Here is a 27,077-nt window from a genome sequence, read left to right on the forward strand (position 1 = left end):
TCCACCTTCGGCTCAGATCATGATCTCGTGAGTTGTGAGTTCGAGCCCCACATTGGGCTCTGTGCTGAGAGCTCAGAGCTGGAGCCTGCTTCAGATTTTTTGTCTCCTTCTCTCTCTGTCCCTGCTCCACCACACTCTGCTTCTCTCTCTCTCTCTCTTTCTCTCTCTCTCTCAAAAATAAACAAACATTAAAGCAAATTTAAAAAAAATAATAAAAAAAATCAATGGTCTAAATATCTCGAGCAAAAGATGGGGATTATCAGAGTGAATTAAAAAGCAAGAGCCAACTATATCTTGTCTATAATAAACCCACTTAAATATAAAGACACATCTAGATTAAAATAAATGGATGGAAAAAATATACCATGCTAATACTAATTTTTTTACAAAAAAGTGGGAGTAGCTATATTAATTTCAAACAGAAGTGACTTTAAGATAAGAAAAGTTACCAAGGACAGAGAGAGGCATTAGCTAATGATAGAATGGTCAATATTTCAAGACATAACAACCATTAATGTATACACCTAACAAGAAAGAACCAAAATACATAAAGGGAAAAACTGATAAAAACTGTAAGGAGAAATAGATCAATCCACCATTATAGCTTTAAGAACTTAAAATCCATCTATCAAATGAACAGATCCAACAAGTAGAAATGCAGTAAGAACATAGTTGAATAAACAGCACTATCAATCAACTGGATATGATTGATGTCTATAGACTACTTCATCCAAAAATAGCAGATTATACATTCTATTTAAGCTCACATAGAACATTTACCAAGAAAGACCACATAATGAGCCATAAAACACACCTTAACAAATCTGAAAGGAAAGATATTCTGCAATGTCTGCTCTCAGAACATCATGGAATTAAAGTAGAAATTGATAGCAGATAGATGAAGAGATCTGAAAACTCCCCAAATATCTGATATTAAACAGCACACTTCTAAAAAACATGTAGGTCAAAGAACAAAACCTCAACACAGATTTAGAAATATTTTGAACTAAATATAAATGAAAATATAACTTATCAAAAAATGTGTGGGATGTAGAGACAGCAATACTTAGAGCGAAATTTCCAGCACTGAATGCATATATTAGAAAAGAAAAAAGATATAAAATCAATAATCTAAATTTCAATCTTAAGAAACTATTTAAAAAAGACAATTTGGGTGCCTGGGTGGTTCAGTCAGGTTAAGCATTCAACTTTGGCTCAGGTCATGATGTCACGGTTCATGGGTTTGAGCTCCGCATCGGGCTCTGTGCTGACAGCTCAGAGCCTGAAGCCTGTTTAGGATTCTGTGTGTGTCTCTCTCTCTACCCTTCCCCCACTCACGCTCTCTCTCAAAAATAAATAGACATTAAAAAAAAATTTTAAAAGAGAGACAAATCAAAAGTAAGCAGCTGAAAAGGAATAATAAAATTAAAAATCAGTGAAATTGGAAACAGGGAATAGAGAAAATTAATGAAATCAGAAACTGATTCTTTGAAAAGATCGATAAAATTGATCAACCTCTGGTTAGGCTAATTAAGGAAAGAAAGAGAAAACACAAATTACCAGGAAAAAAAAAACCCAAAAAACAAAAGACAGATACCATGATGGATTCTACGAACATTAAACAACGAGCAATTCTATGTTCGCCAATATGATTGCTTAGATGAAATGGGCCAATTCTCTGAAAGTTACAATCTGCCAAAACACATACATGAAGAAATAGTCTCAATAGAATTATACTGTTAAACAAATTGAATCAATAATTAATAACTCTCCCAAAAAGAAAGCAAAAGGCCCAGATGGGTTTATTGGAAAATTCTACCAATCGTTTAAGGAGGAAATTTTACCAATTTTATAATCTCTTACCAGAGATAAAAGCTAAGGGAATATGTGCCAAATCATTTTATGAAGCCAATATTACCCTAATTAATACTGAAATCATACAAAGACACTGCAAGAAAAGAAAACTACAGACCAGTATCTCTCATAAACATCAATACAAACATCTGCAACAAAGTATTAGGAAATCAAATCCAATAATGTATAAAAATTTATACAACACAACCAAGCAGGATTTATCTCAGTTAGGAAGGACTGGTTTAGTATTTGAAAGTCACTTAATGTAATCCATCACATCAAGAATCTGATAAGGAAACATCTTTGGGAAAATGTCTATTCATTTCTTCTGCCCATTCTAAATCAAATTATTCTTGTTTTTGGTGTTGAGTTTTATAATTTCTTTATGTATTTTGAATCATAACCTTTCATTGGATATATTCAACAAAGAATGGGGAAATTTCTTCAACTTGATTAAAAAACATCTAGAAAATACCTACAACTAACATCATAATTAATGGTCAGAAACTTGAAGCTTTCCTGCTAAGATCAAAAACAAGGCAGAGATATTTGTTTTCATCATTACTCTTCAACACTGTTCTAAAAATCCTAGTAATCCAATAAGACAAAAAAAAAAAAGGAATAAAGGGTATACATATTGGGAAGAAAAAATAAAATAAATGGTCTTTTTTTTCTCAGATGACATAATTGTGTATGTAGAAAATCTGAAAGAATCAACATAACAAAATGCCTGGAACAAATAAGCAATTATAGAAATGTTTTAGAATACAAGGTATTCTGGTATAAAAAGATAATTTTTTCTTTTTCCTTCAGAAGTAATCTTCCATCTCACAAGAGTAAGTACTAAGTCTCCAACTGGATTTGTGGGAGACAGATATACACTCGATCTTAGCCAAAAGTCTGAGAAGCGATTGGGGGAGTCAGATATAATTCTAAATTCTTCTTTAATATCCAAAATACTAATAAGCACATAGAAAGATTCTCAGTCTCATTACCGATCTGAGAAATAAGAATTGGGAATAATGAGATATCACTTCTCAATTATCTGTTTGGCCCAAAAACAAACAAACAAACAAACAAACAAACAAACAAACAAACAAACAAAACTTAAGAGGAAAAAGCAGGTGTGGGAAAGGATTTGGGGAACAGACACCCTTAGGTTCTGCTGATAGAAACAGAAATTGCTGCCCCTTTCCTGGAGAACAATTTAGAAACAATGCTACCATTATTGCTAATAGTAGTAATAGTCATAATAGTAACAAGAACAAGAACATGTGTTATTCTAAGTACCATATGTGTGTGTGTGTGTGTGTGTGTGTGTGCATGTGCGTGTGTAGTACCTCTGAATAATGTACTATTATCACCTCAGTTTTACAGATAAGAAACTGAGGCAAAGAGAGATAAAGATCAACATTTCATAAGGGAATGAAATCGGTTTTAGAAGTTGCAATTCTGAGTTCAGGTTTTTTAACGATGAAACTATATAATTCGAATCAGATCCAGCAATTCCTTACCTGAGCAAATATCCTCAGAAAACTTTCTGAGAATTATTGACAAGGCTTCACCATTATTGCTTCAAAACACTATTAGCTATTCTCTTCCTTACCTAGTTTCTTACTCTAAACACTCTCAGAATTACTTCAACTGGAATCTGATTGTTAGTTACTTAACACCATTGAAAAATCTAAGAAAAATTAAGAGCCTCACAATACATAGCTGTTTTATTTCATACAGGAGCAGTGAATTATTATGATTCTTTCCCTGTCTTTCTCCCCATCCATCCATTCCTTCCTCTCTCCCTTCAGCCACCCATCCATCTCTCCTTTCCCATTAAGACGGTATTGTAGTTTTCTTTATTTAGGTCTTGCAGACCAATGTGTATCTTATTTTAACATATTATCTTATCTTTTATTATTTTTAAAAATGTTTATTTATTTTTGAGAGAGAGAGACAGAGCTCGAGAGGGGAAGGGCCAGAGAGGGGGAGACACAGAATCCGAAGCAGGCTCCAGGCTCCGAGCTGTCGGCACAGAGCCCGATGCGGGGCTCAAACTCACAAACCACGAGATCATGACCTGAGCTGAAGTCGGATGCTCAACCAACGGAGCCAGTCAGGCGCCCCAACATGTATCTTATTTTTTGAGGGAGTTTTTTGTCCTATTATACTTTCTTATTGGTTACTGTTGGTACATAAGAAAGCTATTACTTTTTGTAAATTTATCTTATATCTAAGTAGTAGACTTAACTCTGATTAATTTTTTAAAATTTAGAGTTGACACTATTGGGTCTTGAGTAGCCTGAATATCATTTTGTCCTCAAATAATGGTATCTTTGTTTCCTTATTTTCAGAGTTAAATCATTTATTCCTGTCCATACTTTATTGCATTGGTCCAAACATTTCCAAATGATTTTAAAATAATGGTATTTGTGCGTTTCCTTTCTTGTTGCTGATTTAAATAAAAGTATTCCTAGTATTTCTCTTTAAGGACATTTTTGGGATGTGGAGGAAGTATTTTTCTGTGTCTGTAATAGGTCATTAATTTTATTGCATGTCTTCTAGGTACCCATTAAAAATAGTGTGGTCTATTTTATTAGTTCTACTGATATGATGCATGCACCTTGGCTAGAATTTCCCCATGTAGTTTACAAAGGTTATTATTATTATTGTTTTAATATAATGTTCAGTCTGGTTTGATACAATTTCATTTAGGTTTTCATACTATATTCACAAAATTAATTTATAACTACAAATTATTTGCTATCTTGCCAGGTTTTATTATTAGGAGTATGTTAGCTTCACAAAATAAATTGAAAAGATTTTTAAATTTTTATGTTGTCAAATAGTTTATATAACAGAATATTTATCTGTTTCCTGAATACTTGAGAAAAAATTACCAGTAAAAATTTCCAGCCCCAGGGGCATCTGAGTGGCTCAGTCCATTGAATGTCTGATTCTTTTATTATTATTATTATTTTTAATGTTTATTCTTGACAGAGAGAGAGACAGAGCATGAGCGGGGGAGGGGCAGAGAGAGAAGGAGGCACAGAATCTGAAGCAGGCTCCAGGCTCTGAGCTGTCAGCACAGAGCCCAACACGGGGCTCGAACTCACAGACCGCGAAATCATGACCTGAGCCAAAGTCGAACGCTCATCCGACTGAGCCACCCAGGCACCCCGAGTGTCTGATTCTTGATTTCAGTTCAGGTCATGATCTCATGGTACCTGGGATGGAGCCTTGTGTCCAGCTCAGTGCTGACAGCGTGGAACTTGCTTGGGACTCTTTCCCTGTCTCTCTCTCTCTCTCTCTCTGCCCTTCCCTTCCTTCCACACACACACACACACACACACACACACACACACTCTCTCTCTCTCTCTCTCTCTCTCTCTCTCTCACAAAATAAAAATAAATAGACATTAAAAAATTATCAGGCCCGAAAATCATTTTATTTTTAGTGAGGGGTGGCTGGTGATGGTTCTTGATTTACATGTTTTTATATTAATGGATATAGTTAGGTTTTCTAATTCTTGTTAATTTTGATCATTTATATTTTCCTATAAACTTTCCATTTAATTGGATTCCATTAAATACATACAAGTTGAACATGGAATGCTCTGTTTTAAGATATTTCTTTCTGATCTGTTATAATCTTTCTCATTTCTAATTTTAGCTGTATCTTTATTCTTCACGGATATATTCTATAGCTTATCCATTACTTTTTGACATTCTATCTATCCCTTTTGTTTTTCTACCTCCTTTGTATACAATAGTTTTGCTATTTTTTCCCTAAATTCTACAAGGGTGTGAAAAGAATGAAAAGAAATGTGTATTTTCCATTTGTATGGTAAATTTTTCATATGTATCTGTTTCTTCCATTATAATATAGCATCAAAAGAGTCTTTTTCTAATTTTGGCAAATTGATCTGTTGGCAGTTAGAAGAAGCGCTCTCAGACTACACACCAATTTTGTTTCTCATTTTTCTCTTTGCTTTTGACTTGATATATTTTAATGGTACATTATTTACAGTATTATAGTTTGTGATTATTATACCTTCCTTACAGAGCAATTTTTTTTCAAAATATATTTATCCTCCTTACTCTTGAGATTTGCCTTCAATTATGACTTTCACAAAATCACACTTGGTTCTCTTTCTTGTTGCATTTGACAGATAAATATTTGCATATCTTTTCACTGATATCGTTTTATTTATAGCCTTCGTTGTTGTAACTCCGATATTTTTATGGGTTTTAGCTCAAGCAACATGTTACTTGATTTGACTTCCGCCAGTGTTCTTATAAATTTAAATCGTACAGGGTTTCCACTAGGGGTGGATTTGGACCATTCATCCTAATAAACATTTTACTTGACGAACACACCCCTGGGGTGCCAATCACACTGTAAGTAGAAACTGAGACTCTATATGCCTGGTTGAGCAAATGATGAGTTAGGGAAATAAACTCAACCTCAACTGTTTTGTGACTCTCCCTTTTTCCTAGAAGCATTGTAGAATCTTGTTTATTCATCCCTGAGCAGCACTGTGGGAGGAGACGGACTTCAGGGAAGTGTTCAAGATGAGTAAGAGTGATTTCTCTGTTCTAATCCCAGTTTTATAGACTCCTTCCTGAGTGTATTCTCTTTTTTTTAAGTGTTTATTTTTGAGAGAGAGAGAGAGAGCAAGCAGGGGAGGTGGAGAGAGAGAGGGGGAACAGAAGATCCAATGTGGGCTGGGCTGTGCGCTGACAGCAGAGAGCCCGATGTGGGGCTCAAACTCAGGAACCGTGAGATCACGACTTGAGCTGAAGTTGACCGCTCAACCGACTAAGCCACCCAGGCACCCCTCCTGAGTATATTCTCTTAATGATCCTTCCAAGTCAGGAGACATTTTGAATTTGGACAATATATAAAATTTATAGGACACTCCAAGTGGGGGATGCCTAAAAACTCAGAGTGTCACTGCAATTAGTGTTTGGAATAAGTGCTTTGGCTGAGATCTGTATTTACAATGAACATATATATGCATACGTACCTTTTTTAAAACAGTTTTGTATTATAAAAGAACTGCTATTTTCAAACTTTGAGTCCTCATATCCTGATAATTTCATGACCCAAATCAATTTCCAGTGACCACACTGTATTATGACACACAAAGGGTTACTTTCACGGATATTTTTTTCTACCACCAAGAGCTGGAAAATGCATCAAGTTTCGAGGCTCATGACTGCTGCCGTAACAAGAGTGAGTCCGGGCTGTGACAGATAAATCACACTGAAGTCAGCCACTCAAGTGAATGGCAGACTGGTTGTCAACACTAAACCTCTTATTGCTTCCAGTGACTTTTATCCACACACATTCTAATTCATCATAGATCCAATTCCACAAAATGTTTGTAAAGCTGTACAGCTTGGCTCTATACATTCTTCATTTCTAAAGCACCTGCATCACATCGAGCTTATCAAAGCATATCCATTGAAACATCCATTACAATATACACTGAACCTTTGCTGTGTTTTGGTTTGAAAATTTCTATTTATAGTGAGCCCCTCCCCCCCATATCATATATCTAAGTCCAAAAGGTAACTTATTAGGCAAGTCAGAATTGTCCTTGAATGTTCTTAAAATTATACTTAAATTGCCATGCCCCAGATACTAAGGTCCCAGCTAGTAATGTTCTTTTGTTTTTCTTGAACGTTGGGCTATTATCTCTTTTATCCTGTTAGGGGAAGCTATGGTATATTTAAAAGTAGAGAAAGATGTTTTACTGGGGTGAAGGATGGGATCTCTCTGCTTTCTATTTTATTTTATTTTATTTATTTTATCTTATATTTTGACTGAGTGTATGGTGTGGAATTATGTCAGTTAAACAGGATTATAACAAAATGTTATTGTACACACATTGCTGAGTCTATGTCTCTTCTTATAGCTGCATATATATGAAATAAAAGTGTATACACATGAGTATACACCTTCTTACATACATAGAAATAATGTATAAAGATATGTAGACATAGGGAAATGGGGAGAGAACAGTGTTCCAGGAAGAGACCACTGTCTGTGAACTCTCATGGTGGGAGTGAACACAGCATATACTAAAAACTGATGTGAGAAGAGACCAGAAAATGAGGGACAAAATGTTAAGTGACTCACTGATGGCATCATCTAGTAGCCACAGAACCTAAAACTCATATGTATCTGAACACAACTGGGTTGTTTTTCCCAGTCACACCACCCTGTGCCTACACTTCAGATTTGCATGGCAAATAGTGGGCTTAAGTGGCATTTTTTTACTGCTCATTTATTTATACAACTTTGGTTTGTCCCACAGGCATAGGCCGAAGCTTGTCTTTGGATCCATACCTCGTCCCATGATATGCCAATTTGGTTTAATCACTTGGTTTAACAAGCTTTTCTGAATGTATAACCACGAAGAAGCCCGTGATTGGCAGGATGTTCAACCCTACACAATGTATCTGATCTAAATTGTTAGAGCTTTCTGAGCTTATAGATTTGTCCCAAAGGTGTGTGTTGTTTACAATAAATGAATGAGTATTGAATACTCAAGGTATGGCCCAATAATACCCTGTTGTATAGTCCCAATGACAACTGGCTGAATCAGTTAAGAACTTTTAGTGGATTTTCCATTTAAAAAAAAAAATGTTTTTAGTGTTTATTCATTTACTTTTGAGAGACAGAGAGGGAGCACAAGCAGGGGAGGGAGAGAGAGGGAGACACAGAACCAGGAACAGGCTCCAGGATCTGAGCTGTCAGCACAAAGCCTGACATGGGGTTTGAACCTGGGAACCACGAGATCATGACCCCAGCTGAAGTCAGACGCTTAACCAACTGAACCACCCAGCTGCCCCTCTTCCATTTTCTAAACTATGCCTCCCCCTTTAAAAATATGGTTCTTAGGGGTGCCTGGGTGGCTCAGTCAGTTAAGCATCTGACTGGCTCAGGTCATGATCTCATAGCTTACGGGTTCGAGCCCCACATGGGGCTCTGTGCTGGCAGCTCAGACCCTGGAGCCTGCTTCAGATTCTGTGTCTCTGTCTCTCTGCCCCTTCCTGCTCACACTCTCTCTCTCTAAAAATATAAATAAACATTAAAAATTTGTTTAAATGATAAAAAAAATTTAAACAAAATAAAAATATGGTTCTTAACATCTACCTTTTCCTGCAACTTCCTGACTCACACTTTGCTGCTTTTCAAAACAGGTGATATATCCATGAACATACTGGATAAAGAGAAGCAGACTCTCCAGGTTAATGTGAAAGCTGCGATGAATTTATAATGAGAGGACAAGAGTTGTTGTGTGATTCCCTTCTCATGCAACAGAAAACCAATTTACTTAATTGCCTGTGCTTAAGCGTAATGTCATCTTGTATGGCTTACTCTTTTATACTGATGGGAGAATATTAAGTTACTAATGGCGTAAGTCCATAAAAAAAATTCACAGGCCATGAACTAGCATGCTAGAAAAACAACAGATTTGGCAGGCGGTAGAATTAATTTATGAAATGTCATGTTTTAGATACCTGACTCTTGTAAAGAGATGATTTTATACCTGATGTAGGCCCTATCATTCAACTAAGAACAGGTAAATTACATTAAAACCGCAAATATTCTTAACTCCAAGCTCCTCTTACAGAAAGCAGTCATCTGGCTCAGTCTGAAGTGAGCACTTCCTCAAGAATGTTTGATGAATATTAAAATCAAATTACTTTGGGCTTTTAGTCTCTCGTTATTTCTTTAGCATTAGTGAAAACAGAGGACACTATGCCATAAAACACCATCAACAGTTTAAGATCCAGGTAAATCACAAACACCGTTATCTACACTAGACAGCAAAGGTAACTAATGTTTCAAATCTAAGAACTAAGGTTAGGACAAGAGCTGAGTTAGAAAAGAAGCTTTTTCCAGAATTGATAATGGGACTTTATGAAGGTAACATTCTAGTCTTTTCTCTTTTCCTTTGCCTTCCCTCAGGGAAAGGACGAACCCTAAGCATGGAAGAGAGTTGCCTGAGAATACTGGCATACGCCTTTTCTTACTGCGACAGAAGAAATTTGTGACTTTTTTTTTTTTTTAAAGGGTATTTAAAGTAATGGTGAAAGAAATGCTTGTAAGTTGTAGCCACTGGTGAAGTCCTCCCAGGCCTTGAATTAGTCAGAATAATTAGAGAAACCAGAACTTCTAAAATGGAATAAGCCGGGTAAGAGAACATGGAAAAGGCAATGAAACTGCACATAACTGCGGCTGGGTATCTAAACATCACCACTTTTTTATTTCTTATAAGAAACCATCTGCAATGTTTACTAGGGCTGCTGTAACTAAGTGACACAAACTGGGCAGCTTTAAACAACAGAACTTTATTCCCTTTACAGTTCTTGAGGCCAAAAGTCTGAAGTCAAGCTCCCTTTCTAAAATCTCTAGGATAGGACCCTTCCTTGTCCCGTCTGAACTTCTGGAAGCTCTAGGCATTCCTTGGCCTATGGAAAGATAGCTTTAATTTCTGCCTGCATCTTCACATTGGCCCTTCCCGTCTGTGTCTTTTTTTTTTTTCTAATTGTATTTATTTATTTTGAGAAAGACAGAGAGAGAGCGCGCGCGCGCGCGCGCGCGCGCAAGTGGGGGAGGGGTAGAGAGAGACACACATCGAATCTGAAACAGGCTCCAGGCTCTGAGCTGTCAGCACAGAGCCCCACGCCGGGCTTGAACTCACAAACCACGAGATCATGACTTGAGCTGAAGTCGGACACTTAACCGACTGAGTCACCCAGGAGCCCTGTGTCTGTGTCTTTACGTGGTGTTCTCCCTATGTTTGTGTCCAAACTTCCCTCTTAAATTTTGTTTTCATTGAGGTAGAGTTGACATACAATATAATATTAGTTTCAGGTGTACCACATAGTGATTCTCCAATTATATACATTACAAAATGCTCACCACAATAAGTGTAGTTAGCTTCTGTAACCATACAAAGTTATTATAATATTACTGACTCTATTCCCCTACACTGGATTTTTCATCCCCACGACTTACTTATTTTCTAATTTCAAGCTTGTACCTCTTTATCCCCTTCATCAAATCTTCTTCTTCTTATAAGGACATCAGTCATACTGGGCCCATATCAGGCCCATTCTACTCTGGTAGGACATCACTACAACTTAACTAAATGTATCTGCAACAGCCATAATTCAAATAAAGTCACCTTCTGAGGTACCGGTGTAAAGAAATATATTTTCTGCACCTCGTTTACTGTCAACTACCACACTCGTACTTAGAACACAGCACAACACTTCTGACATCGTGTGTGTGAGTTCTCCACACCAAGCAATCCTTGAACACAAGTTGATGCCTTATAATTCAGTTCTGAGGCTATCTGCCTGGAGTTGGCACTGGATCCCATGAGTTAAGAGCTGAGTCCCAGAGGACTGGCCACCATTTAGACACCAATCACAAGTTTCAGACAGTTACCTAATCTTCTGATCAACTAGCTGTAAATCGGGGTTCCCATGGCACTCTGCTTGGGTTCAATTATTTGCTAGTACAGCTCTCCAAACTCAGGGAAAGATTTATCTACATATATCTGTTTATTGTAAAGGATATATATGTAAGAAAGGGTGCAGATGAACAGCCAGATGACGAGGTTCACAGGATGATGTTCAGGAGGGTCCTGAGTGCAGGATCTTCTGTCCCAGGGGATTTGAAGGGTGCCACCCTCCTGGCAGGTAGATGTGTTTACCAGGCCAGAAACTTACAAAACTCCACACTTTAGGGATTTTTGTAGAAGCTTTATCACAGTAGGCCTGATCAATTATGAACTCAATCTCTAGCTCCTCTTCCCTTGTCAGAGGACGAGTGATAGAGCTAAAACTTGCAAGCTTCTAATCATGGTTTTTCTGGTGACCAGCCTTCATCCTCAAGCTGTTCAGCAGTTCACAAAGAGTCACCTCATTAGAACAGAAAACTTCCTATCACCCACGAAATTCCAAGGGTTTTAGGAGCTCTGTGGCAGAAACTAGGGGCAGTAACCAATATATTTTATTATTTCACAATTAGACTTCAGGACTTAATCTTTTCTGGGGGCTGGCAAACAACTGAAGTCATAACATTACCCTTTTAAGTTGCACACGGTACTAATGTGTTGTTACACCTGTCTGTATGTGTATCTACATTTAATAAAAAGTAAAATCTTTGTCAAAAAATACAGCTGAGTTGTCTATCGTGTCATTTTTTTTTTAATTCAAAGGACAAAACTTGAACTCTACTAAATACCATTGACGTCTTAGCCAAACAGAATGAAGCTATCCCTGAGTCAAAATGAAGAGGCCTCCAAGGGCAACTGGCCTTGTGATTCTGGATTCACAGACATATGCCCAGCTGGAGGGGACGGGGAGGGTCTGCTCTTAGTTTGTGTGGCCCACCAAACACTGTGGTCACTTCTTTTTATTTTTTTAAAGTTTATTTATTTATTTTTTAGAGAGAGAGAGCAGGGCAGGGGCAGAGAGAGAGGGAGAGAGAAAATCCCAAGGAGGATGTCAGCACAGAGCCCGATGTAGGGCTCCAACTCGTGAACCGTGAGATCATGACCTTAGCTGAAATCAAGAGTCAGATGCTTAACCAAATGAGCCACCTAGGCACCCTAGCACTGAGTCACTTCTTAACAGTTCTCCTCAAAGTATCAGTTCTTCCTTGAAATCTGTAATTATTTCTGAGATAGAACCATCACAAATGAGGAGAAAGAGTGGAACGTAAGAAAATATTTGTGTTTTGGGCACATACAGATTTAGGCTTGAATCTAGGTTCCATAGTGTCTAGCACAGTGACCCCAGGCAAGTTAATAAGCTTTTCAAATCCTTAGTGTGTGCATCTGTGAAATGAAAATCCTCACTGCTAATGCCCAGAGTGATTTCAAGGATCAACGTGGATAAAGCTCCTGGCTTGATACAAAGGAGGCACTGAGTAAATGTGACTTGGTTCAACTTCATAATATATATGGCAAGTTGAAAGTCAACACCTTATAAGAAAACTTTCTTCTTCCATAGGGTGCTAGTGACCAAATTTTCAGGGTGAGATGTATAATTAAGTATTTAATATAAATACAACAAATATCACTTTTAATTAAAATTATAATTCACAGGTAGAAGTCACTGTGTTTGCTTTCTGGTAACTACAATAATAAAATTAGATCACAGCAGAACTGGGAATGAAGATTTACTCACAGTGCAAACATTCTCAAGCATCACATATGTGCCAGGTGTTCTTTTAGGGACGATGGGACACAGCCACAGGTGATAGAAACAGCAGGAAGGAAGTGGCACAACTTACCCCACCAACTTTCTCAAAGTGAGATCCATCTTTCTTAAAATCTGTGAGGGCTCCATTGAAATACCAGGTAAACATGATGTCTAGCAAGGGATCATGTTGCACTTGGCAGGGCAAAATGACACTTTCGCCAACAGAGACATCCATGTTGGATGGTGCCAAAGTTATTCTCGTTGGTTCTGTTAAGGGAACAATAAAGTTTTAAATAAAATTGTAGTGTTTTTATTTTGATGAAAGCATTTTCACAAGCTGATTTCTAACCTAACATGTAGTGTGCATAATTGAAAGTCTTCAACATTAATACAGACATTTTTATGCAGATTTGTAATGTATTTCTTTGGATCCACAAATTCTTGTTAAAAGAATTAGGAAATTTGAATTTATAGGATACATCAGTTTAAAAATTAAAGTCACCTGTAAACAAGGTTCTAATACTACTACAAAATCAATTTTAACTTAGTTTTACTGCTTTGTGAAATATAGGGGTAGAAAGAGAAACCACTGAATTTTCACTAACTTTGAATGACTCAAATGCATTACTACCAAAACTTAAATACACTCAAACATTTGAAAGGCCTCACAAAAGACATCCAGAACAGGTACTGTAAGAGGCATACTACGTTAAAATGCTAATTAAATGCCTGTTTTTCCCTAAATGTCCACATGTTCATTTCTTTCTTCCTATCATCAACACAGCCCTTCCAGCTGTTCTGAATTAAACTTCTTTTGACCCCACTTTTCCATTGCTACTCATTTGTTGACTCCATATTGCAGCAAAAGTCCTCCAAAGAATCATTTATGTATACTGTCTACAATTCCTCTAGTAAATTCTCTCTCTAATCCACTCTTGTTAGGCTGTGGCTTCCCGCAATTTATTTGCTTTTAAGGTTCCCAGGAATCATCCTGTTGCAAACCAGTGGCACATTTTCCAATTTCATGTACTTAATTGATGTTTCAGCAGTATTTGCTCCCTTTCATCACTGTCTTCCTGTCAGTTCACTTTCTTTGCTTGGTTTCTGGAATGCGAAACCTCTTTGTTTTCTAGTACTGTGCTGGTCACTGCTTTGTGGTCCCTCTTCTTTTCCTACATCTTGTATTGTTACATTGCCTCAAGCTCAATCCTTGGTCTTCTTCTTTTGTCTTCACTCACTCTTGGTGATTTTATCTAGACTTCTCTTTTCAAGTACTTATCTGTATGCGAACAACTCCTAAATGTGTGTTTCTATCCTCTATCTGATCTCTCCTTCGAATTCAGGCACAGCCAAATGCTAATGCTTTGGCTAAGGAAATGTAAGATGGAGCTATGTGTGGCACTGACAGGCAGAAGCCTGGAAAAAAGTAAGAGGCCATCTGAAACGTAGTCTTTCCTTTTCCACTGTGATGGGCAATGTGCAAGAGAATGGAGGCACCAGGACCCTTTATTCCTTAATGTAGACAGCATAGCTGACCCACCATGGACTGTGACATAAGCAAAAAGTATTAGCTTATGCTAATATAGTTGTTAATGGCAGAATACTGTGGTCTGCTTTCCACAAACAGAGCCTGGTGAACATTTCACATTTACCACATCCAAACCGAACTCCTGATCTGCCTCCTCCCCAAAGTGTGCAATCCTCAGCCTTTTCAATCTCAGTTGTTTTGATGGTCATTCCTTCTGTTATTTGCCAAACACCCTGCAACCATCCTTGTCGCCTTTCTTTCTCTTGGGCCTCATTGGTCGGTAACTCCTGTTGACTCTGCAAGCCCCGTATTTGCAGAATCTGATCCTTTTCCATCAACTCCTCTGTTGTCACTTTCACTTGAGTCATTATTGCTTCCTGCCTGGTTTGCAGCCATGGTCTTCTGAGATCTCTCCAACTTCTACTCTTGATTCCCCACAGTCTGTTCTCATCAGAGTAGCTACACCAAAAGTTTAAAAATATATTTTACATCATGCCACTCTCTGCCGATTTGCACCAGCCTCTACTTTTCACTTCTACTAAAAGCCAAAGTCCTCACAAGGTCTACAAAGTTCTTCCACGATTTTCCCCCAAAGAATCTATTAGTTAATTCCTCTATGTCCACAAAATCTCTGTCTAAATCTCTCTTTCTCACTGGGCATACTCCAATCACCATCTTTCTGCTCCAGCTGACCTCTCCCACACACTACTCTGTATTTTCTCAATTGTTTGCATTTTTTCCCCTTGGATAATTCCCTCATTTTTTATTCTACTGTGTATTTTCTTTCTACCTCCAGTAGAAGGTAAAATTCATGAAGGCAGAATCTTTATCAGTTTATTTACCAACATAAGTCAAGCACCGGACACACAGCAGGTACTCATTTTTTTTTCTCAAATAAATAAACAACATATATGTGCAACTGTAAATGACTCTCATTGATGGTAAGGATTGTTTCATGGACGTCAAAAAATCCAGAAAATATCAATGATATTGTGCAAGAGTACATTCAAAAGATCTGACATAACAGAATAGCATAAAATTAGGTCATCAGCATATGCTATTTGTAATTCTTTTGCCTATCGTACTTGCACATAACTGATATGTTCCCCAGTGCATACTATGGTATGTAAAGAAATAATAAGAATTGTTCTCTTTATTTCCACCTGTTAAAAATAACAGTGCAAACACAGGTTCTATCTTCATAGTGCACTGCATAGTATAAACAACCTGGTTTTTTCTTTGCTCTTAATAACATACCATACAGCCCATCTCTACATAAAGCAATCTTTGGGAAATGTACCTACCAGTAACAACCAAGCGCGTTGTGCCATTTGCTTTCCCAAACTGGTTTTCTGCTACGCAGGTATAAGTTCCAATGTCAGCTTTAGTCACATTGACTATTTGAAGTCCTCCGTCTTTTAAAAAAGAAATTCTAAAGAAAATACAAATTAGACAAATAAGTGTATATTAGTCATTTTTCCCCAAATAGCAATTTTTATAAAAGTATTGCCTTAAGCTAGTATTTTTATTTATTTTTTATTTATTTTAATGTTTATTTTCAGAGAGACAGAGACAGCGCGAGTGGGAGAGGGGCAGAGAGAGAGGGAGATAGAGAACCCCAAGCAGGCTCTGCACTGTTGGTCAGAGCCCAAGGCTGGGTTCGAACCAACGAAACTGCGAGATCATGACCTGGGCCAAAACCAAGAGTCGGATGCTTAACCGACTGAGCCACCCAGGTGCCCCTTAAGCTAGTATTTTTAAGTCCAGTCCTTAGCCTTCTTGGAAATAAAGAAAATTAAAAGAAAAGTTATACACATACACACATATGCACACGCGTGCACACACACGCACAAAGAGCTGAGTAAGATGCTCTACCGATTGGAACTTTTCTTGATATTTTTTATGCAGCCCTACTTAGCAGCATTACTTAACATTTCACTTACTTTCAGGGATGTATTTATCAAATAAGTGTGAAATGTGTTCTAAAAATATATGGTGTGGTAGATTGCTCATGATGGGTTAGCCTTGTAAGTTTGGAGAAAATAGAAAATAGGCAGGACACTAACTCGCTTAACTTTAAAACAGTTCATGAGAAAGGAGAAACTCTCTTTCCTTTACATAATGAACTTGGGAGAGTCACATTTGACTCCATATAAACTCAAATTTTACAAAATCACACGTTCATGTGAGCTACTGCAAAGAATCTGGGCAATACAAATGAACATTACATTAGAGTTTCTGAGCATATGCTTAAGATACTTAAGGCTTTTGCATCTAACTAATTCATTAAGGAAACACAAATGAGTGCCTTACACGTGCTAGGTATTATGAGACTCTCTGGGATTATAGTGTGAGCAAGAAAGAAAGTCTCCACCTTCACGGAAATAAGTCTAATGAGCAGCTTAGACAATAAATAAGTGAGAGAAGTTCAGATATTTGGGAAATACTCTGAAGGAGACAAACAGGATGACACAATAAAGAGTCAGAGCTGTAAAGAATGTTCCCTTGATAGGGTGCTTCAGAAATGCCTCTGACAAGAGGTATCATTTGGAATAAGAATAAAGAATGAGAAAGGGTTTATCCGTCATTAGTCAGATCCATGAATCTTTACTGCCTATCTTGTTGACCTATAATTATCTTCCCTTCTTTGAATTCCTAAAATCTTCACTACCCATATCATTCATTTAACACTTAGGATGCCTTTTATCTTGTATGGTTCATATCTTTGGTATCTGAGTGTCATATCAATCTAAAGAGAGGGTAAATTTCTTAAAAAGGTTTCCAACCCCGAGTCATCATGACATGATATAGTAAACCATGGTCAATAAGTGTTTGCAACTTTTAGGCTATACAGTAGATATGAAAGGATGCTGAGGACCTCAGACTATGATGGGATGATCTCAACTCAATTTCTGGATATTATCCTGTTTGATAGAAGATATTGAGGCAAGTGTCAGAAGTGTGGCTAGTCCGAGTTTATGTATCAAAAATATACAAGATATATCTTTTACATTACATATAACTAGTTTTCATGTCTTTTATATTACATATACATGTACATTCCTTTGATGGCTTGTCATTCACATTAACTCAAATCCTATTCCATTTTCTTGAGTGAGAAAGTGGTGGAATCAAAGGCAGCACACACAGACCTGCTCATGATTCTAGGCAGAGTATCCATGAATGTTTGTTGCTCAGGTGATTTGTTGTTTCTTTGTATGTCAAGAAATGTTTGAAACAAAAGGGTTTGAGAACAATGCTCTAGAAAGCTAATCAGGGAACACAGAACATTGTATTTTAATTTGAGGAGCAAAGCAGAAAGGTTAAAAATGCCAAGAACTTTCCTAGGTAGCTGGGACAAAGGTGCTTTATCTGATTTCCTTCATGGAACCCTCACCACTTTACTGGGTATGAAATGCAGGCTGATCACTTTTCTCAGAGATGATTGAAGAAAAATCACTTTATACCTTAGCATATCAGAGAACAAAGATTTTCTTAGTGTGCAATAATAATTGGAAGAGGAGACTCTGCAGAGGGGCACAAGCAAATAAAACACTTAGGATATGGAGAATGTTTTCATAAACATAGGGAGTAAATGGAAACAAATGTGAATCTGATCATGTAATTCTGCTATAACCCTCATCCCTGGCTTAGACTGCTTCTCTGGCATTACACTGCCCATAGGAGAAAAATTACACCCTGAGCCCAATACCTATTTTTCATTGGGACCCCACCTCTAACTTTGGAAGGCCTTGTGAATTCTACCCCTTGTTTGCTTTTCTCCAGTCACAAATACCTTCTTTTAAATGCTTTTATGCTTCTTATTGTCTTGGGACCTTTGTGCACACTATTTCCTATGTGTAGTTAATGTGTACTTATCCTTCAGATTTTGGCCACTTTCCTGAACCATGGGTCAGATTAGGTGTTCCTGTAAATGATGATAGATCTCCTGTGCCTTTTTTACAGCATCTGACAACTGGCCAATTACATATTTGTGTGCGTCCTTGACTGATTTCTTCCCCTAGTAAGCTCAGAAACTGTAAGCTCTCTGGAGGTAGAAAGAGTGTCTAGACAGTGTCTGAATTACTCACTGTTAAACTCCTAGAGCCTCGAACCATTTATGCCATGGACTAAACGTTCAAAATTAATACCTGTTGAATGAACAAATGACTGTGCGTTTAGAGAGTCACTACAGAAGAACTTGGATTAGTGAAGACAGGTTGCAGAGCATTGAAGACATTGTAAATTTCAAGGAAATAAATTCAGAAAGTGTTTCAACTATTACACACATACACATATATTATACACATATATATGTGTGTATACACGCACATGTGCACACACACACACACACATGCACATGCATATGCATACAGTTTACCCTTGAACAACATGGGTTTCAACTGTGTGGATCTATTTATTTGCAGATTTTTTTCAATACAGTATAGTGCTGTAAATGTATTTTCTCTTCCTTATGATTTTGTTTTTAATTTTGGAGAGACAGAAAGCATGATTGGGGGAGAGAAGCAGAGGGAGAGAGAGAGAGAGACAGAGAATCTCAAGTAGGCCCCACACTTGGAACAGAGCCCAGTGCAGAAGTTGATCCCATGACCCTGGGATCATGATCTGAGCTAAAATCAAGAGTCGGATTCTCAACTGACTAAGTGATCCAGATACCCCTCTTCCTTACAATTTTCATAATGATACTTTCTTTTCTATAGCCTCCTTTATTATAATACAGTAAATAATACATATAATATACAAAATATGTGCTGTGTAAGTTATTGGTAAAAGTTATTAAGACAATAGCAGGCTCTTAGTTATGTTTCTGGGGAATCCAAAGTTACACTGGATTTTCCACTTTGCATGGGGTTGGTGCCCTTAACCCCCAAGTTGTTCAAGGGCCAACTGTGTAAATATATAAGCAAAACAGAGAAAGATGAGACAATAGAAGGCAGGATGAGAGAATTTAGAAATTCCTAGGATAAGAGGACTACAAATGTACTTTTACTATGAAGGAAGAAATTAATCAAGAGGGAGGGATGAAAGTAAAGTGGGGGAGAGAGGGAAGGAGGAAGGAAAAGAAAGACAGTGAGACTCAAGTACTTGAGAAAAGTCTCAGACTGAGTACAAACGAGGGCAATCCTCCCGATCTACGATGATTGCTAATCCTATGTGTAAAACTTTTTGGCCATGACCCTCAAAGAGAATAGGATGTGACCTAGAGCACTGCTCAATAAATTTTACCTACCGTTGCTATCAAAAAAAAATTTTCCAGCTTTGCTGGAGATGTTAATATGTAAAGACAGCAAGCTAGAAGATGATATCAGTAGGTCTTAAAGACATTTAAATAGTGGGGCAACTTCATCTGCCCTGAGTTAGAGGGTGGAGGCAGAACTGGAAGCTCCAGGAAGCTGGGCAATTGACCACTTGCAAGATTAGCAAGCATGAAACCAAAGTAAAAAAGATCTCTGGTTGACTGAACAAATACCCAGCTTCAGCTTCGACCTTCTGATTTGGGTATCACACAATGGAGACAAGCCATTTCAGTACCTTCACATGCTATGAGTTAGTGTAACAGCTAAACTTCCAATACAATATAGAACCATTAGGGATATTGGAAGAATCACAAAACCTGTAGTGTGTAAGGTTTAATAGCTGTAAATGAACAATCCTATCCTCGTGACTATGCTGAGATGAGGAACCGTTTCAAAACAAGGCTAACAACTCAGGAATCACACGGACTCCAAAACAAACATATTGACTCTCAAAGAATGCAAACTCTGTACATTGTAAAATTTTGAGCTAATTGGGTATTTTCTTCCTAAATTGGTTCTTCCAGTAAGATCCAAGAGGCCCACAGGGCATCTCACACAACATAAAAATAAACAATATTCAGTAAATGGATGGAATAATTGTTTCTCAAAAGAAAACCTTCAATAACCCAAGCTTCCCTACAGAGATCCAAAGTGAAAATTTTATACCACTTCAGTATAAATGAAATTGCTTTCTAAGCTTTCTGGGAGCACGTTTTGCTGCAAACGGATAGAGCTGAAAATGTAGATAACAATGAGTAACTCTAGGTCTTGGCACAAAAAGTTAAACAAAGATTTATGAGATTAACATTAAGAAATGGGGTACTCCAGTTTCCTTTGAAAAATGCAGACTTTAAATCACTGTGGCATTTTAACTCCTTGATCAGTTTTACAATATACCTTTATATATCCCATTTTATTACTCTTTCCTTTTGTAATAAAAGAGGTTAATTATTTCACTTAACTTTGTGCAGTCTATGGTTAGTTTGGGATAAGTACACTTAATTGCTCTCAACTGCTCTAATGGTCCATGCTGTAATGCAGTGACGGCATTGAATTTGACTGTTAAGCAACACTGTTTGTTCAGAAAGTTGACTGTTATCTAGGCAACACTCACCTCTACTTTATGAAGATATATAATCATCCATAATAACACAGTGTGTTTCAGAATGCAGAAAGTGTGGTATATCATGCATACAAGCCAGGATTTCTGAATACATTGTTGTACCTTTGCCTGTGTTCTGAATATTACGGTAATTTATTCAACTTGAATTTTAACAAACATGCTGCAACTCTACATTTTCTCAGGAAACACATCTCAGTGGAGATGAAATCACATGAGATCGTAATGATTAAACTAGCTGTACAGAAAATAACAAACCTATTTTGGACTTCACTGTTCGAGTACATATTCAAAAAGATGGATGCTTACAATTAGCCATAAGAGAAAAGTACTCACAATGCATATATTACAGGATAAATAATGACAGTTAAGAAGAACAAGTATAAATTGATGAAAATGCATGAGAAAATAAGTGTCGGTGTAAAAGAGCACCGAGCGTAATGTTCTCATTTCCAGCTCCCTCTCAGCCCCAAACGCTTGGTGAAATAACTTCTGCCCCCTGAGTTCAAAGATAATGTACACACACTATTTAGGAAAATAATATTAGAATTTTCATTCTTTTAGCTGTGCCATTTTGGGCTTTCGTCTTATAAATTCAACAGTGTTAGGTTAGTGATTTATTGGTTGGCACATCTCCAAGGAAAAGAGAGGCAGAGCGGAGAAGATTCGGCAGTTAATTATCCTATTTTTGAACAAGCAGTAGGCTAATAATATGCGGCATTGTTATTTTGTTGGACACACACATTACATGGAACAGGCATCCAAGGTCCTAGAGAAATGTCCTTTTTTCATATCAATGAACATTGCTTCATATCCATAAGAAGAGAATCGATTATACAGGAGCATAATTATTACTTTTATAAAACCTTTCCAAAACCATGTCTATCATGACAAATACATCTAGAGCTAAATTTTTGTTATAACAGTGATGCAATAGGTTTTCTTCTAAAATGGAATCAAGCCAAAAGAATAGGCCCCTAAAAGGGGATTTCCACTTCGAATTGTTATATAGAAGTATTCATCTAAGTAATTCATGGGCTAGAGGTAATTCCTTTGAAACATTCAAATCCTTATCAATAAAGTGTCTGCAAAAACGATAAATATTTAGATGTATGAGGGAGTAAAACAAACAAGGCAAGTAAACAACTCTCCGATAGCTCACATATTTAAAAGAAAGTCTCAAAGGGAATACTTATTAAGGCTCAAAGGGTAGCCATACTTGACACTATTCTCCCTTGCGTGAGACAGAGACTCATAAGTGAAATCAAGGACAATCAAAATGTCAGCTCTCTGGCTTATACTCCACATAAAGCTGATGAAAATTGCTTAAGTGAGTAGCATGGTTTCCTGATATTTCATCCCAGAATTAGACAGACCTAAGCATCTTGGCACAGGTGGACAACCCCAGGCCCTCCCTGTAAGCGCAAGCTCCCTAACCGCACGGCAAAGAGAACAGCAAAATATATGCGTTCTCTGTAGGCAGGCAGACACCAAAGAGAAAGGAGGGGGCTGAGTTTTAATGTCAATGTTTTCCACTCAGTTCAAGAGTCAGACACTTTCTGTGGGGAGGGGTCAAAAAGTGATCCAAGTGTTACTTGCTTGGGTGCTCTTCTTCTCAGAGTTTAGCCTCTCTGGAAAGGAGTTCACCCCCATCAAGAACACTAACATGCAAGACACGTTATGTGCAAAAGGAAAATCCAGCGACTCAAAGGATATGGAAGATGCCGGATATTTTTGGCTGTCCAGAAGTGATTCCCCTTTCTTTGGTAAATGACATGGATCTTCCTTTGGGGAATTCATTTCACCTCTTCTATCCAGTCTTGGTGGGGATATGACTCAATATCCCCTGTGCTTTCCAAACTGAGGGATAGATACATGACACAAATAGAGTTTCCCAAACTTTGTTGTATCCCAGTCACCTTGAGGACTCCTTAAAATACAGGTTGCTGGATCCACCACCACATTAGATCTGGGATAGGGCCCAAATATTTACATTTCTAACAAGTTCCCAGGTGATTTCTGGTGTGGCTGATATGGGAACCACACTTTCAGTAACAGTATTCTAAGCTATGCCCATTGGATTCTCCCTCCTTCAACTTTAATTCGGGACACAAAGACAAAAATGATGGTTCATTCCTTCCAGCCCTTGCTCTGAGAAGATGATACAATTCCTTCTGCCGGGATTTCTGGAGCCACCCAGTTTTCTGTCCATCCTTGAGTCAGTTTCTGCAACTTATCTAATAATTCTGAGTAATATCCTTAAAATACTCCTCAGCTATAGTTCCCAAATCCCTAAAGGATATATAAGCAAGTACAAGTTGCTGCCATGCACATAATATTTTTTCAATATATATTTGCTGTCTTAACCAATATGAAGGGTTCAGAGACAATCTTCTATAAAGAGAGGACAAAGTTTTATCACAAATCAGGAGTGGCCTCCGAAACACCTGCCGTGATATCGTGCTCTTGCAACATAGGATGGTTTTGGCCCCACTATTCCAAATCCAAGGCCATCTTCTATTTTAGATACCCATCAATATATAAGTGGTCATTTACTTTTGCAGTGTGACTAACCTTGCTGAGATACAGAGTTCTTTGACTATTTGAAAAGTCTGGAGGACTCTACGCAGGACAAATACACATGCATACAAACAATTACAACAGATGTGATAAAATTCAAGATGAATCATCTAAGGTTCTGTGGACACCACGTTGGCAGCTCCTGTTAGCAATTCAACTCATCTAATGATAATAAGATTGTGTTTGAAACCTCTCTGTCTTGGATGCTTCAGTGTTAGCCTTTTTAGATGCACCTTATCAAGATTTTCCTTCATGATGACTGTGTACATTTGGTGATTAGCTCCTTAAAAACTATCTTGCACAAAAATGGGGGGGTAATATAGACACGGAGAACTGGTGGTTGCCAGAGGGGAGGGCTTTGGGTGATGGGAAAAAGGGATGGAGAGGAATGGGAGGTACACGCTTCAGTTATGGAATGCATAAGTCATGGGGATGAAAGGCACAGCATGGGGAACATAGTCAATGGTATTGCTATAGTACTGTATGGTGACAGATGGTAGCTACCCCTTTGGTGAGCATAGCCTAACATATAGACTTGTGGAATCACTATGTTGCACACCTGAAATGAATGTAACATTGTATGCCAACTATACCTCACTTATTTTTTATTTAAAAAAATTAATGTTTATTTATTTTTGAGTGAGGGATGGAGGGAGGGAGAGAGAGAGAGAGCAAGCAAGCGCCGGGGAGGGGCAGAGATGGGGGGGGGTTGACATAGAATCCGAAGCAGGCTCCGGGGTCTGAGCTGTCAGCACAGAGCCCAATGTGGGGCTCGAACGCACAGACCATGAGATCATGACCTGAGCTGCAGTCAGACTCTTAACTGACTGAGCCACCCAGGTGCCCCTCAACGAAGCCTCACTTAAAAAAAAAAAAAAACAGTAATGTTGCATAGCTCAAGAATGTACAGTTATCAGGCCACACATTCATCCATAACCTGGGGTGGGTCCCAAACTGTTTTCTGAGAAAAATCTCAATCCTAATAATCTGTATTTTCTTGTCCTTCCACCATGCAGAGCTGTGATCATTGTCTATCACGCAGGGTCTGCTAAGCCACCACACCTTCAGTAAGATGATATAAACTTTAATACTAGTATAATTAACTCTTTAAGCACTGACTCTTCATTTTCATAGCAGCCCTTTCTGTGTACTCTAGGTTTTTGGCACTGAACATAACCTTGAAACAATTTCTCTTCCAAGCTTACTAAAAGCATACATGTGAGAAATAATATTCATGGAAAATTAGGAGAAATGTGGTCTATCTCTTTCTCAAGAACCTTGAGTCTTAATACTCAAAGTTACCTTTTGGATTGCGAAGAAAAAGGAAAAAAAATCTTTATTACTCATTGAGAAGTCACTTTCTTTTATTTTAAGAATGTTGACTGTTAGTACTACATTCCTCAGTGTTCTCTTCATGACAACCCATTGGATTCAGATATACACATTTGTATATTTCTGGCCTAGGAAGAGTAGCGTATCTCCTTATTAAATGGTTTTGCTTCACCATTTATGGACATCCTGAATTACATAAATGGCAGTATTTCTCTCTGTTCCTTTGTTAGCAGAAATCTCTGAGCCAAAATTGTGCATCTAAACAAAGTGAATAGATCTGTTGGCAAACATGTTGTAAACTTACTCAGACACTCACTCAACAAGTACTTATTGAACATGTACTATGGACCATGCTCTGTAATAAGCAGTAAGGATTCACTGGTAAGAATTCAGGCTGTCCTAATATAACTTACATTCTAGACAAATGGAATGCTGGCATTTTTTTTTTCTCCTCAATTTCTTCTCCTCAGTGTTCACTTTGTGTGTACATTTGATAAACTGTCTCAAGTTCTTTTAAGGATGAAATATGCTATATGTAAATGAAAAAAACTAGAATATAGAAGACATCAAGCTATTAAAATGAGGCTTGAGTAATAAAGAAATAATAAATATAGAGAGGTGAAAATATTTTAAGCACCTAGAAAAACATGTTATTTATATCAAGTTTTAAAATACTACCATTTTCCCAATTAAGTAAATTAACAAATACCATGGAAAATTAAGTGCCTAATAAATCTTAAAGGTAAAGTTAAACATGTCTCTTTCTTTAGTATTTGAATGTAAAAGGCCGGGAAATAATTTTTTCCCAAACAAGATAGACTTATACATTCAACCTCAATTAAAGATTTTTTTTCAGGATGGCATACTCACAAAGGGTCAAATGCTTTCATCTTCCCACAGAAATGGCTCTAGCAATGAAATCTTCATTAAGATAGAATTTAAAAATATCACAAAATCAGGGAGTGGAAAACAGGTTAAAATGTAAATTGAATTGTTTTTAAGTTTGTTGGGCACTAGGAAATTTAACTCAGTGCACCAACTCATTAGAACTTATACAACAGATCATAAATTATGAATAACTCCTTCTAGCATTGAAATGTGGGAGGTAGCAACCATCACCTCTGAAACATATGTTTATTCTTTTTTATGGAAGTGGAATGGTACCTCACCTAATCAACCATCCATCCACCCATCTATCTACCCATAATTCTGTTAAGGGTTCAGCGAGGAGGAAGAATTAAAATATGGAACCTTTCTTATTTTCAGTAGGAAGACTCAAGTAACCTTCTATGTAAAAAAAACAAAACAATTTTATGTATTTGTAAGACGTTGTGGTACACTAAATAAGAAAATTATAGGTATTTTTAAGAAATGGAAGCTACTCAATAAAGAATGAAATTCACTTCAATAAATATTTTTTGAGGACTTACGATGCTCTAAGTGTTTTGGAAAATAAGACTAAGAACTAGCCCCTACCCTTTGAAAATTTACAGTCTAATGGCTGACGGGGAATACATATAACTCATGCACAACTAACTGTAAAATGTGATCATCTGGCATGAAATTTTTTATATCTAATGAACAAATTCATCCAACTCCATTGTCAAAATACATAGTCTCTTCTTTTCTCCATTTCATTTACTGTTATCCTAAATCAAGCCTCCAGTAAATCCTGTCCTGCCAACTACAACTGCTTCCTAAGCAGAGTTTTTGCTCCCTTCCTTTCTTTCATTAATCCACCTTACACATGTCAGCCAGAGTTATCTTTTAACCAGATCATGTCCCATCCCTGCATACAGACCTCCAATAACTTCGGGGCACCTGGGTGGCTCTGTTGGTTAAGCATCCAACTCTTGATTTCAACTCAGGTCAAGATCTCAAGGGTTTGTGGGTTCAAGCTCTGTGATGGACTCTGTGCTGATAGCAGGGAGCCTGCCTAAGGTTCTGACTCTCTCTTTCTCTCTCTGCCCCTTCCCCATTCACTTCCCCTACTTGCTCACACATGTGCTCTCTCTCTCTCAAAAATAAATAAACATTAAAAAAAAAGACCTCGAATGACTTCTTACTCTATTTAAAATAAAATGCAACATTTTTATCATGGTCTTTAAGGCTC

At 37.4% G+C, this 27,077-nt stretch overlaps 1 protein-coding gene across 1 annotated transcript in view; it reads right to left on the minus strand.

Moving 5' to 3' along the window:
• CNTN3 (contactin 3) overlaps positions 1 to 27,077 on the minus strand; it is a 247,416-nt gene that overhangs the window by 49,316 nt on the left and 171,023 nt on the right. Inside the window, exons 11-12 of the mRNA XM_043587946.1 lie at positions 15,919 to 16,046; positions 13,178 to 13,353 (exon numbers count right to left, since the gene is read on the minus strand). Of these exons, the coding sequence (XP_043443881.1) occupies positions 13,178 to 13,353; positions 15,919 to 16,046 (304 nt within the window). The remainder of the gene's footprint in view (positions 1 to 13,177; positions 13,354 to 15,918; positions 16,047 to 27,077) is intronic.

The sequence above is a fragment of the Prionailurus bengalensis genome, chromosome A2 (genome assembly GCF_016509475.1).
Source record: "Prionailurus bengalensis isolate Pbe53 chromosome A2, Fcat_Pben_1.1_paternal_pri, whole genome shotgun sequence".
Classification (NCBI taxonomy): domain Eukaryota; kingdom Metazoa; phylum Chordata; class Mammalia; order Carnivora; family Felidae; genus Prionailurus; species Prionailurus bengalensis.